General features: G+C 46.8%; 2 protein-coding genes across 2 annotated transcripts in view; one reads left to right on the top strand and one right to left on the bottom strand.

Annotated features, from left to right (window-relative positions):
- Positions 1-2,391: 2,391 nt before the first annotated feature.
- The window catches only part of NANS (N-acetylneuraminate synthase), a 25,707-nt gene continuing 14,027 nt past the window's right edge, over positions 2,392-14,071 (top strand). Inside the window, exons 1-2 of the mRNA XM_005581217.5 lie at positions 2,392-2,598; positions 6,470-6,685. Coding sequence (XP_005581274.1) covers positions 2,467-2,598; positions 6,470-6,685 — 348 coding nt within the window. The 5' untranslated portion in view covers positions 2,392-2,466. The remainder of the gene's footprint in view (positions 2,599-6,469; positions 6,686-14,071) is intronic.
- TRIM14 (tripartite motif containing 14) overlaps positions 6,409-14,071 on the bottom strand; it is a 57,108-nt gene continuing 49,445 nt past the window's right edge. The window contains exon 7 of the mRNA XM_045373513.3: positions 6,409-6,841. The gene's annotated coding sequence lies outside the window, so the exon portion shown is untranslated. The remainder of the gene's footprint in view (positions 6,842-14,071) is intronic.

Raw genomic sequence — 14,071 nt, 5'->3', positions numbered from 1 at the left:
TTCCTTCCAAACTATCCTCCTATTCTCTGAGAAATCTCCCCGAAATCCTACTGATTGAAGAGAAGTCCAGAACCAAGACTCTTCCTACTAATTAGGGAGAGCCAACCAAGACCCCTGAAGAAGCTGAACCAATTGGGAGAAGGAAAGGGGTGTTGGCAGCGCCTAGAATACTCACCAAATCAGATACCCATGGCTACAGCTGCAGACACTCCACGACGGGGCTACAAACAGACACTGTGATAAGGTTACAGTTACAGGCACCCCATGGTGGAGCTACAGACAGACACCTCGCCATGGAGCTCTAGTTATGGGACATCTCCCCAGGACAATTTCTCTATTGCAAAGTGTACTCCATATACGTTGGGCTAGTAGTGCCCTGCCGATAGAGATGAAGCCAGAGTCAGCCCCCAGTCCAAAACTAGGCGACCCTTGGGCTGGCCTCTGGATCCATCGCCAGACGGGGTGTACAGAACCAGGGGCAGGTAGCACAAGGGCAATCCTGAATGAGCCCCCAAATTTTTACCTGCTCAACTGGTTCGCCATGCCCACTACCTACACAGAGCTGATTTATCAAGATAGGGGAATTGCAATAGAGAGAGTAACTCATGCAGAGCCAGCTGTGCAGGAAACAAGTTTTATTATCACTCAAATAAATTTCCCCTAGCATTCGGGGATCAGAGGTTTTGGGGTTTTTTTGTTTGTTTGTTTTGAGATGGAGTTTTTGCTCTTGTTGCCCAGACTGGAGTGCAATAGCACAATCTCAGCTCACTGCAACCTCCGCCTCCCAGGTTTAAGTGATTCTCCTACCTCAGCCTCCCAAGTAGCTGGGATTATAGGCATGCACCACCATATCTGGCTAATTTTGTATTCTTAGTAGAGACAGAGTTTTACCATGTTGGCCAGGCTGGTCTCGAACTCCTGACCTCAGGTGATCCACCCACCTCAGCCTCCCAAAGTGCTGGGATTACAGGTGTGAGCCACCATGCCCCACCTTGGAGATCAGAGTATTTAAGGATAATTTGGTGGGTTAAGAGAGGCCAGTGTGTCAGGAGTGCTGATTGGTTGTGTTGGAGATAAAATCATAGAAAGGCAAAGCTGTCTTCTTGCACCAAGTCAGTTCCTGGGTGGGGGCCACAAGATCAGATGTACCAGTTTATCAGTCTGGTGGTGCCAGCTGATCCATCAAGTGCAGTGTCTGCAAAATATCTCAAGCACTTAGCTTAGGTTTTATAATGGTGATGTTATCCCCAGGAGCAATTTGGGGAGGGTCAGATTCTTGTAGCCTCCAGCTGCATGACTCCTACATTTCTAATCTTGTGGCTAATTTGTTAGTCCTACAAAGGCAGTCTAGTCCCCAGGCAAGAAGGAGGTTTATTTTGGGAAATAACTGTTATCTTCTTTGTTTTATTTTATTTATTTAATTTATTTATTTATTTTTGAGATAGAGTCTTGCAGTGTCACCAGGTTGGAGTGCAGTGGTGTGATCTGGGCTTACTGAAACCTCCACCTCCCGGGTTCAAGCCTCAGTCTCATCAGTAGCTGGGATTACAGGCATGCACCACCACGCCCAGCTAATTTTTTTGTAGTTTTAGCAGAAACGGGGTTTCTCCATATTGGTCAGGCTAGTCTCGAACTCCCGACCTCAGGTGATCTGCCTGCCTTGGCCTCCCAAAGTGCTGGGATTATAGGCGTGAGCCACTGCGCCGGGCCAGGTGAGTGAATTTTAAGAGCCCGGGGCTGGGAGGCCCGGGTCCTAGTCCCAGCTCTGCTCTGCTTTTCTGGATGGCTTTGGACAAGCCAGTGCAACTTCTCAAACCTGTTGCCTCTCATATAATAGGAACCTCCGCCACTTCTTGAAAACTTACTACAAGCCAAGGATTGTGATCAGGGGTTTCTATACGTCATCTCACAGTTCTATTTCATTTTTTTTGCTTCAGAGAGAAAGAAAACGCTCAGGAAGACTGAGTAACGTATATATGAGCAGGAGCTGGTGAGTGGCATAGGCTGGACTCGATCCAGTCCCGTGATTCTAACTCTAGCAACCCTGGTTTTTCCATTACACCATAGGGCGCGCTCTCCCCATTCCCCTGAGAGCTGGACATAGACTATGCCCTGCGCAGGCAGCCGTCCGCCTCCTGCAGGGAATGCTTGCTCCTGGGTACACACACGGAACCCGTGACGATGCGAGAGCACGCCCTGGGGCAGCGAGCCTCAAGCCTAGCACAGGAGAGGGGCGCGGAGCTTCCTCGCCCCGCCCCGCCACCCTTCCCGCGGGAGCCCCGCCCCCCTCCCTGATTGGCTGTCGGGAGCGAGGAGGGGCCTAGGGGATTGGCTGAGCGGCGTCCGCGGGCTGACGTGGCGGGCAGGCGTGTGGGTCTTGTAGCGCTGCTCACAGAAGAGTAGAGACGGCGGCGGCGGCGGCGGAACCCAGACTGACAGTGAGGCGCCGCACCCCGAGCCGCCGCAATGCCGCTGGAGCTGGAGCTGTGTCCCGGGCGCTGGGTGGGCGGGCAACACCCGTGCTTCATTATTGCTGAGATCGGCCAGAACCACCAGGGCGACCTGGACGTGGCCAAGCGCATGATCCGCATGGCCAAGGTGAGGCGGGAGCTCCCGGTACCTGGGATCCGGGCGCCGGGCGGGGCGGGGCGGGGCGGGGCCGCGGGGAGCCAGGGCCACACGGCTTCCCCAGCTGGGTACCCTGGTCCGGCCTCCTCCCGCCTGCCAGTTCCGTTTTCGGAATCCTTCGGATCCCTCTTCCTCACCCCGTCCACCACCCTCCTGACCTTTCTGCTCTACAGCAGCTGCCTCCTAACCCGACCTCTTTCCTCCCCGTTCTGGTTCCAGAATAATCTTTCCAAAACTCAGACTTGATCAGACCATTACCCCTGCCTGGCACCTTCTGTGGCTCCCTCCCGCCCGCTGGTAGAGTGGAAACCCTTTAACGTAGCCTTCAAGATTTTAATTACTGGGCCTCTTCCAGCCCGTCATAATTCTTCTCTTACATTCTTCAGCGGCACAGAGTTACTTTCAGGAATGACAGTTCCTGGAAGTTGCTGTGGTCTCTTCTCACCCGCCATTCCCTGTATGTGGAATATGAAGTGGTTAAAAGCCGGGGCTATGAGTTCAAATCTCGACTCCACCACTAGCTGTGTGAACGTGGGCTGGTTACTTAGCCTCCGTGAACCGTTTCCCCATTTGAAAGCGGGGCTTGATAATAACAGTTCTTTCCGCATGGAGTTGTTATGGGGATCAAATGAGATTCTCAGAGCTCTGAGCCCAGCAGTTGGCACACAGGAGTCGGTAAATGCGAGCTATTCGTGATACGATGTTTATAGCTTTCCGTGCTCCCTCTTCTCTTGGGACTGCCATATTCTTCATTACGACCCCAGCCCCCAGCATAAGGCCTGGCCTGCACTATGATTCTTTGGTTTAGAGGTAGCTCACCCTGTCTTTCCTTTCCCTTCATCAATGCTGCTCAACTGATTTTGTATCATTTGTGACAGGTTCTTTAAATGTTTATTTATTTGTCTATCTTAGAGATAGGGTCTTGCTCTGTCACTCAGGTTTTCTCTTATTGTTCTTTCTTTCTTTTTTGAGACGGGGGTCTCTCTGTATCACCCAGACTGGAGTGCAGTGGCATGATCCCGGCTCCCTGCAACCTCTGCCTCCCGGGCTTAAGTGATTCTCCCACCTCAGCCTCCCGAGTAGCTGGGACCCACAGGCATGAACCACCATGCTGGCCTAATTTTGTTGTAGAGATGGGGTTTGGCCATGTTGCCCAGGCTGGTCTCGAACTCCTGAGCTCAAGCGATCTGCCCGCCTTGGCCTCCCAAAGTGCTGGGATTACAGGTGTGAGCCACCACCCTTGGCCCTTACTGTTCCTTTGGGACTGATTTTATGGAAACCTAACCACTGAATCATAAAAATACTTTACAAAAGTAACACTGCTAACATTTTTTGAGTGCTTACTCTACCAGATACTAAGCTAAATGCTGTACATGCACCATCTCATTTAATTTTTACAACAACCCAATGCCATGATGCTGCCGATTTCATTTTAAAGGCTAAGAGAAAATAAGTAACTTAGGCAAGGGCACACAGCTAGTATGATAAATACAGTAAGGGGTTTTTCAGTTTTTGCTCCTAAGCCACAGGGCTCCAGCCTTTCTTATGCAACATTGTTTTCTAGAGGGAAATTCCCACTCTTAATTTGAAGGAGCAGCCTGTTTCTCCTCTTGGAATGCTAAAGTTGTAAAAATATCTGGAGATACTGAAGAATATCTGGAGATATTGAAGCCATAGAAACAAAGCTATACTGACCAGGTGCAGTGGCTGATTCCTGTAATCCCATCACTTTGGGAGGCTGAGGGAGGCAGACTGCTTGAGCTCAGGAGTTCGAGACCAGCCTGGGCCACATGGCAAGACCTTGTCTCTAATTCCATTGAGCTGGAATCTAGGTGGCTGCAGCCTTTAGGAAAGGGATCTGGTCAGCTTTGCTAGAGACACTGTGCAACTTTAGTCAGGTTAGTCTGGGCCTTGGGATCTTTATCTAGACAATGAGAGCTCTGTTGCCCAAGGTCACTTTCAGTTCTAATGTTCTTCGAACTTTCCAGCATCAAGTCCTGACCTTACCATCTTATGATTTGTCAAAGAGCAAGAATAGTGATCTCAGCACTGACATTTCTGGACCCAAGAAGTTTTTAATAGCATGAATACCTCTGTGTCTACAGAAATGGCAGTGAGATAGGACTTTAGTGGGTTTTAATTATTCTTTTTCTTGAGTAGGTTGTTTTTGTTTGAGACAGAGTCTCACTCTGTTGTTCAGGCTGGAGTGCAGTGGCACCATCATAGCTCGTTGCTGCTTCAACCTCTGGGGATGAAGCGATCCTCCTACCTCAGCCTCCTGAGTAGCTGGGACTACAGGCATATGCCACCACGCCTGGCTAATTTTTACATTTTTTGCAGAGACAGGGTCTTACTATGTTGCCCAGGCTGGTGTTGACGTCCCGGGTTCAAGCAATCCTCCCACCTTGGCCTCTCATAAAGTGTTTGGATTACAGGCATGGGCCACTATGCCTGACCTCTTGAGTGTTTTGTGTGTGTGTGTGTTTTTTTAATAGCTTTTATAGTCAAACAATCCAGCTTTTATATTATTGTCTCTGCTCAGTAGAAGTCACCTAGGGGCTGGGGCATTTTTGTTTTTCTGCTTTTCGACATGTAACCTGTTCAAAGAAAATGTCATGGAAAAAAGTGCCAGTGCAAAGCAGCTAAAAGCAGAGTTGCTATTGTTGAAATCAGAGAAAGAGGCACAGGGCACTGTCCCTGGATTTTCTTGTCCCTAAGAGGGCCTCATTAGAACAGTTTACATGTCCTGAAGGTAGCCCAAACTGTTTTTATATAGATGGAGAAACTGAGTCCAGAGCTGGGAAGTGACTTATCTAAGAGTTAGGGTCAAAGTTAAAACAGAATCGCCGGGCGCGGTGGCTCACGCCTTGTAATCCCAGTACTTTGGGAGGCCGAGGCGGGTGGATCACCTGAGGTCGGGAGTTCAAGACCAGCCTGACCAACATGGAGAAACCCTGTCTCTACTAAAAATACAAAATTAGCCGGGCATTATGGTGCATACCTGTAATCCCCAGCTGCTCAGGAGGCTGAGGCAGTAAAATGGCTTGAACCCGGGAGGCAGAAGTTGTGCTGAGCCGAGATCACGCCATTGCACTCCAGTCTGGGCAACAAGAGCGAAAACTCCGTCAAAAAAAAAAAAAAGTTAAGCCAGAATCTTTCTTTACTAAATTCTCATCCAGTGCTGATTTTACTATTCTTTGCTGAGTTATATAACTTTAAATCTTCCTTAATTCTTTGATCCAGTATTTTTAATATTTACAATGCAATACAAAAAAATACATTTTTTTTCTTTTGGCATGTTAAGAGAAAAAAATAGGGGGGGGGTCTCCCATCTCCAAACAACCTTTTCTTCCTTTCAGACTTTCTTGCCTTTTCTGTTTCTCTTCCTTGGAGGTCCTTAAAGTCTCTGTCAATCTATGTTGTTTTTAAAGATGGTGATGTAGGCTGGGCATGGTGGCTCACATCTGTAATCCCAGCACTTTGGGAGGCCAAGGCAGGTGGATCACCTGAGGTCAGGAGTTCAAGACCAGCCTGGCCAACGTGGCAAAACGCTGTCTCTACTAAAAACAACAAAAATTAGCCGGGCATCATGGTGGGCACCTGTAATCCTAGCTACTTGGGAGACTAAGGCAGGAGAATGGCTTGAACCCGGGAGGCACTGGTTGTAGTGAGCGGAGATCACGCCTTCTGCACTCCAGCCTGGGTGAAAGAGTGATACTCTGTCTCTAAATAAATAAATAAATAAATAAAGATGGTGATGTCATAGCAGTTGCCCCAGAATTTTTTTCTTTTTTTGAGAATCTGCGACAGTCACTGAAAGGTGTCCTAATGTGTGTTGTAGGAGTGTGGGGCTGATTGTGCCAAGTTCCAGAAGAGTGAGCTAGAATTCAAGTTTAATCGGAAAGCCTTGGAGAGGCCATACACCTCAAAGCATTCCTGGGGGAAGACGTATGGCGAGCACAAACGACATCTGGAGTTCAACCATGACCAGTACAGGGAGCTGCAGAGGTACGCTGAGGAGGTTGGGATCTTCTTCACTGCCTCTGGCATGGATGAGGTGAGTCCTCTGCTGCTCTGTCATTTGTCACTTTAGCAGACCAAGTGTCAGCAGGCAGCCTGGTGACTTCCGGCTTAGGGCCAGCTCCAGCCCTTGCTCATCTTTTCTGTTCCCAACTATTGGAGAGGCTAGCAGGCGCCAAAGCCCAGTGAGAATCTGTGGGAAGGATGCCATTGTTTTAAAAACAAGTTGTCTCTGGCCAGGCGCAGTGACTCACGCCTGTAATCCCAGCACTTTGGGAGACCGAGGGGGATGGCTCATCTGAGGTCAGGAGTTCGAGACCAGCCTGGCCAACATGGTGAAACCCCGTCTCTACTAAAAATACAAAAATTAGCTGGGCATGGTGGTGCGTGCCTCCCAGTTACTTGGGAGGCTGAGGCAGGAGAATCACTTGAACCTGGGAGGTGAAGGTTGCAGTGAGCCGAGATCACGCCACTGCGCTCCAGCCTGGGCAAGAGAGCAAGACTCCATTTCAAATTAAAAAAAAAAAAAAAAGCCAGGCGTGGTGTCTCACACCTGTAATCCCAGCACTTTGGGAGGCCGAGGTGGGCAGGTCACGAGGTCAAGAGATCGAGACCATCCTGGCCAACATGGTGAAACCCTTTCTCTACTAAAATACAAAAAATTAGCAGGGTGTGGTGGCGCACGTCTGTAGTCCCAGCTACTTGGGAGGCTGAGGCAGGAGAATCGCTTGAACCTGGGAGGTGAAGGTTTCAGTGAGCCGAGATCACACCACTGCACTCCAGCCTGGTGATAGAGCAAGACTCTGTAAATAAATAAATAAATAAATAAATAATATCAACAATAACAAGTTGTCTCTGGAAGTAGAGGTCAGCCACACTGAGATCCCAGAGTCCCTCCAAGCTGTAGGGACACCCCCGCTGGGCCAGGTTTCTCCCAGTAGAAAATGGTCTGGAAACCAGGGGCTGGGTGCGGTGGCTCACACCTATAATCCCAGAGCTTTGGGAGGCTGAGCTGGAAGGATTGCTTGAGGCCAGGAGCTCAAGACCAGCGTGGGCAACATAGGGAGACCCTATCTCTACAAAAAATACAAAAATTAGCCAGGCGCGGTGGCCGTACACCTATAGTCTGGGAGGCTGAGTATTGCTTGATCCCATGTATTTGAGACTGCAGTGAGCCACGATTGGGCCATTGCACGCCAACCTGGATGATAGAGCAAGATCCTGTCTCTTAAAAAAAAAAAAAAATAGAGCAAGGAAACCACAATTCTGGAGTCTGCCCCTTGCTGACTAGCATTGACTGACTTGAGAGGGGGGACACTGGCACTGTCCAGAAGGGAATGGCTTATAGGATGGTCACCGGTGGTTTTTGGCTTGGCCAAAACCAAGCTGGTGCCAGGTCTCGGGTCCCGTCTGCTCTGTGACCTGCCTCCTTAGAATTCCTTCATGTGTTCTTTTAAATGTAAAAAAATTTTAGTTGTAAAAATAATATTACAGAAAGTTTCGAAAACAAGAAAAAGGGGAAAAAACTGACCCATAATCCCTCTGTAGCAGTTCTTTTTACATATTTCCTCCTGAAGCCTTTTTATATGCTTGTTTTGTTGCCTGCTGGTACTATTTAGTGAACATTGAGTTCTGTGCCTGCTTGTTTCAGTTAACATTATAGCACGAACTTTTACCCCACCTTATGCTTAAATATTTTAATAGCAACGTAATACTTCTTTTGCTGCATGTACTATACTGTACCTAATCATTCCTCTACTTTTGGACATGGAAGTTATTTCAGTTTTTTTTTTTGAGACAGTCTCAAAAAAACTGGGGGAAGAGTATATAGGATTTCTCTGTGTTCTTTCTTACAGCTGCACGTGAATCTACCATTATCTCAAAATCAAAAGTTTAAAATTAAAAAAAGAAAAGTTTCCTCAGTTTAATTTAATTTAATTTTTTTTGAGATGAGTCTCACTCTGTCACCCAGACTGGAGTGCAGTGGCGTGATCTCGGCTCACTGCGACCTCCGCCTACCAGGTTGAAGTGATTCTCCTGTCTCAACCTCCTGAGTAGGCATGCACCACCACACCTGGCTAATTTTTTTTTTTTTTTGGTATTTTTAGTGGAGATGGGGTTTCACTGTGTTAGCCAGGCTGATCTCAAACTCCTGACCTCAGGCAATCCACCCATCCCAGCCTCCCAAAGTGCTGGGATTACAGGTGTGAGCTACTGTGCCCAGCCCAGTTTTATTTTTTGTTGTTGTTTGTTTGTTTTGAGACAAAGTCTCACTCTGTCTCCCAGGCTGGAGTGGAGTGGCACGATCTCAGCTCACTGCAACCTCCGCCTCCCAGGTTCAAATGATTCTCATGGCTCCGCCTCCCGAGTAGCTGGGATTACAGGCACCTGCTACCATACTCAGCTAATTTTTGTATTTTTAGTAGAGATGGGGGTTTCACCATGTTGGCCAGGCTGGTCTCGAACTTTGACCTCAGGTTATCCACCCGCCTCAGCCTTCCAACGTGCTGGGAGGCAGCAGATCTGATGCCTAGAGCAGTGTGCTTTCCACAGTCCCTCAGCTGCTGCTGCCTGACTGGCAGCCCAGGCTTCCCAGAGCATAGATTCTCACTGTGAATGCCTGAAAGCTCAACAGAGTCTCTGCATGCACCACGCTCGGTACCGGTTCAAGACTGAAGTTGGCTGGAGAGTCTCTGGGCCCAGGAGCTGCCTTGGGAGTAAGAGCATAGTTTTTTTTTTTTTTTTAACCTACATAAAAAACTTACTTAGATATATTGCTGATCTTCCATTAATTATTGCCCTGCAGCCTGGGGCAGAGCCCTCACTCTGTATCCAGTTTCAAATCTGAGACCTGGGTTTGCGCAAATTCAGTTTGAACTGGTGACATAGCAGTCTCCATTCAGAAAGGAATAGGTCTTCTATTGTCTATCAACAACAGAACCAAAGGGACATTGTTGTATTAATTCTTCTGGGCGTACTCACGGCCTGGGGAGAGTTTCTGAGATTGTATGTGGCCTCCTCTAAAGAAACAGGATTGTTTTTCAACAGACTAATCACAATGTTTAGCTTCTGGTTAAATAATATTCTTTTAAAGTATTAGTCACTCCTGGTGCTTTTTTTTTTTTTTTTTTGAGACGGAGTTTCATTCTTGTTGCCCAGGCTGGAGTGCAATGGTGAAATCAGGTCTCACTGCAACCTCTGCCTCCTGGGTTCAAGCAATTCTGCCTCAGCCTCCCAAGTAGATGGGATTACAGGTGCCCACCACCACGCCCCCCTAATTTTTTTTTTTTTTTCGTATTTTTAGTAGAGAGGGGGTTTCACCATGTTGGCCAGGCTGGTCTCAAACTCCTGACCTCAGGTGATCCACCCTCCTTGGCCTCCCAAAGTGTTAGGATTACAGGTGTCAGCCACCGTGTCCAGCTGCTTTTTTTTTTTTTTTTCCCCCTGGAGACAGGGTGATACGGTTTGGCTGTGTCTCCACCGAAATCTCAACTTGAATTGTATCTCCCAGAATTCCCGCGTGTTGTGGGAGGGACTCAAAGGGAGGTAATTGAATCATGGGGTCTGGTCTTTCCCATGCTATTCTTGTGATAGTGAATAAGTCTCATGAGATCTGATGGTTTTATCAGGGGTCTCTGCTTTTGCTTCTTTCTCATTTTCTCTTGCTGCTGCCATGTAAGAAGTACCTTTTGCCTCCCACCATGATTCTGAGACCTCCCCAACCAGGTGAAACTGTAAGTCCAATTACAGCATACAGCCTTCCCCAGAGTAATCACTTTGAGAAGCACTTTCATTTGGAGGACTAAGTCCTAACCTGTTTGTTAAAAATAATTAGGCTTAGTAGTTTTGTCATCCCTCCTCCTTCTTAGTTTTTTGTCCTCCCCCAGGACACAGTTTTCCTAAAACTTGACCTTACCTAGTGTTGAATCCATAGTAGGGAGAAATGTTATGTGGGCATTTCATTGCAGTGACAATTAGAAACAATAATAACCAATCAGAGTAATGAGAAGCATATGAAGGCGGTTTCCAAAGTGTGGTTCGGGAACCCCTGGGGGATTCATGAGCCCTTTCAGGAGGTCCACAAAGGCAAAACTATTTCCATAATGATACTCAAATGTTATTTGTCCTTTCCATTGTCATTCTCACAAGTATATAGTAGAGTTTTCCAGAGGCTAGGTGATGTGTGATGACATTATTCCTTTGGCAGTGGCTAACCTAATGGAAGGTGTGTTGCGTGTTCTTTTTTTTTTTTTTTTTTTTTGAGACTGAGTCTGGCTCTGTCGCCCAGGCTGGAGTGCAGTGGCCGGATCTCAGCTCACTGCAAGCTCCGCCTCCCGGGTTTACGCCATTCTCCTGCCTCAGCCTCCCGAGTAGCTGGGACCACAGGCGCCCGCCACCTCGCCCGGCTAGTTTTTTGTATTTGTTAGTAGAGACGGGGTTTCACCGTGTTAGCCAGGATGGTCTTGATCTCCTGACCTTGTGATCCGCCCGTCTCAGCCTCCCAAAGTGCTGGGATTACAGGCTTGAGCCACCGTGCCCGGCTGCGTGTTCTTTTTTTTAAAGAACAGTTTTATTGACACACCATCCAATTCACCCAATTGAGGACACAATTCAGTGGTGTTTAGTAATATTTACAGAGTTGTGCAACCATTAACACAACTACCGTTAGAACATTATCACCCCCAAAAGAAAAGCCACCCATTAGCGGCACTCCTCAGCTGCCCCAATTCTCCCAGGCCTAGGCAATGACTTATCGGGGTTTTTTTTTGTTTTTTTTTTTTTTGAGACAGTCTCTTGCTCTGTTGCCCAGGCTGGAGTGCAGTGGCGAGATCTTGGCTCACTGCAATCTCCATCTCTCAGGTTCAGGCAATTCTCCTGCCTTAGCCTCCCAAGTAACTGGGATTGCAGGCATGCACCACCCTGCCCAGCTAATTTTTGTATTTTTAGTAGAGACAGGGTTTCACCATGTTGGCCAGGCTGGTCTTGAACTCCTGACCTCAGGTGATCCACTTGCCTTGGCCTCCAAAAGTGCTGGGATTATAGGTGTGAGCCACTGTGTCCGGCCTCAAATTTTTGTCTCTATAAATTTGCCTATTCTGGATATTGCATATAAATAGAATCATACAATATATGAGTCTGACTCATATAACATTTCATATAACTTTCATATAACATTGTGTTTTCATTTATGTTGTAGCATATATCAGTACTTTGTTTCTTTTTTTTTGGCTAACTCATAATTCAGTTTTACGGCTATACCACATTTTATTTACCCTTTTGTCAGTTGGTGGACACTTGGGTTGTTTCTACTCTTTGGCTATTATCTTTGGCTATTAAGAATGATGCTGCTATGAGCTTTTATGTACAGGTTTTATATGGACATGTTTTCATTTCTCTTGGGTATTATACATATGAGTGGAATTGCTGGGTTACCTGGTAACTCTGTTTAACTTTTTTGAGGAACTGCCAGACTGTTTGCCAAAGCGGCTGCACCATTCCCAACAGCAGGGTTTGATGGTGCCAGTTGCTTCACATCCTTATCATTTGTTATTACCTCCTGATACTAGCCATCCTAGCGGATGTGACATGGTGTCTCATTGTGGTTGTGATTTGCATTTCTCTGATGCATCTTTTCATATGCCTGTTGGTCATCTGCGTATCTTCTTTGGAAGAATGTTTATTCAGATCCTTTGTCAGTTTTAAAAATTGGATTATTTTTCTTTATATATTCTTTTGAAATTTAATTATTTTTTCATGTATATCCTTCCAGTGAATTGTCTTTATATATTTTAAGTACAAGTCCTCAAGTCCTTTATCAGATAAATGATTGTAAAAAGCTTTAGTCTTTGGGTTGTCTTTTCCACTTTTTCTTTCTTTCCTTTTTTTTTTTTTTTGAGACGGGGTCTTGCTCTGTTGCCCGGGCTGGAGTGCAGAGTGGTGCAATATCGGCTTACTGCAACCCTGGCCTCCTGAGCTCAAGCAATCTTCCCACCTCAGCCTCCTAAGTAGCCAGGACTATAGGCATGTGACAACAGACTCAGCTAATTTTTGTAAGACAAGGTCTCACTATGTTACCCAGGCTGGTCTCAAACTCCTGAGCTCAAGCGAACAGCCTACCTTGGCCTCCCAAAGTGCTGGGATTACAGGCATGAGCCACCATGCCTGGCCCTTTTTCACTTTCTTGATAGTGTCCTCTGAATTACAAACATCTTTAATTTTGATGATGTCCAAATTATCTATTTTTTCTTCTGTGTTTGTCTATTTATGTGGTTTAAAAATTTCTCATTTATTTTTATTTTTGAGACAGGGTTACACTATGTCACCCAGACTAGAGTGCAGTGGTGTAATCTCAGCTCAATGCAACCTCCAACTCCCAGGTTCAAGCGATTCTCATGCCTCAGCCTCCCGAGTAGCTGGGATTACAGGTGCACAACACCATGCCCAGCTAATTTTTTTTTTTTGTATCTTTTGGTAGAGATGGAGTGTCACCTTGTTGGCCAGGCTAGTCTTGAACTCCTGACCTCAAGTGATCTGCCTGCCTTGGCCTCCCAAAATGCTAGGATTACAGGTGTCAGTCACTTTGCCCAGCCAATTTTAGCTTTTTTTTTTTTCTTTATTTCTCAGTTTTAAACCACAATGTGATATCACTGCACAGCTATCAGTACGGTTAAAGTAAAAAGTGGTTGGCTGGATGCAGTGGCTCACTCCTGAAATCCCAGTACTTTGGGAAGCTGAGTTAGGAGGATCAGAAATGAAAACTTTGGCCGGGCGCGGTGGCTCAAGCCTGTAATCCCAGCACTTTGGGAGGCCGAGAGGGGCGGATCACAAGGTCAGGATCGCTTGAGGCCAGGAGTTCAAGACCAGCCTGGGCAACAATAGCAAGACCCGATCTGTTTAAAAAAATAAATAAATAAAAGCCAGGCATTGTGGTGTGTGCCTGTAGCCTCAGCTACTTGGGAGGCTGAGGCAGGGAGGCAGGAGGCTTCCTTGAACCCAGGAGCTTGAGGCTGTGGTGAGCCATGATTGCACCACTGAACTCCAGACTCCAGCCTTGGCAACAGAGTAAGATCCTGTGTTTAAAAGAAAAAAGTGATAACACCACATGGTGTCAAGGATACAAAGAAAATAGGTCATTCATATATTGCTGATGGGAATGTAGAATGATCCAGTCACTCTAGAAAACAGTACGGCAGTTTCATTCCTTCTTTTTTAAACAGCTTTATTGGGACATAATTCATGTAGTGTACAATTCAGCCACTTAGACTGGGAGTTTCTTATAAAGCTAGATAATGTGTTTATCATATGATCCACCAGTTGTCATTTGGTAATTTATCCCTAAAGAAATGAAAACTTTGGCCGGGTGCGGTGGCTCAAGCCTGTAATCCCAGCACTTTGGGAGGCCGAGACAGGCGGATCACAAGGT

This window comes from Macaca fascicularis, chromosome 15 (genome assembly GCF_037993035.2).
Source record: "Macaca fascicularis isolate 582-1 chromosome 15, T2T-MFA8v1.1".
Taxonomy (NCBI): Eukaryota; Metazoa; Chordata; class Mammalia; order Primates; family Cercopithecidae; genus Macaca; species Macaca fascicularis.
The sequence above is the reverse complement of the archived record's forward strand: the minus strand, read 5'-3'. Positions and strand labels throughout refer to the sequence as shown.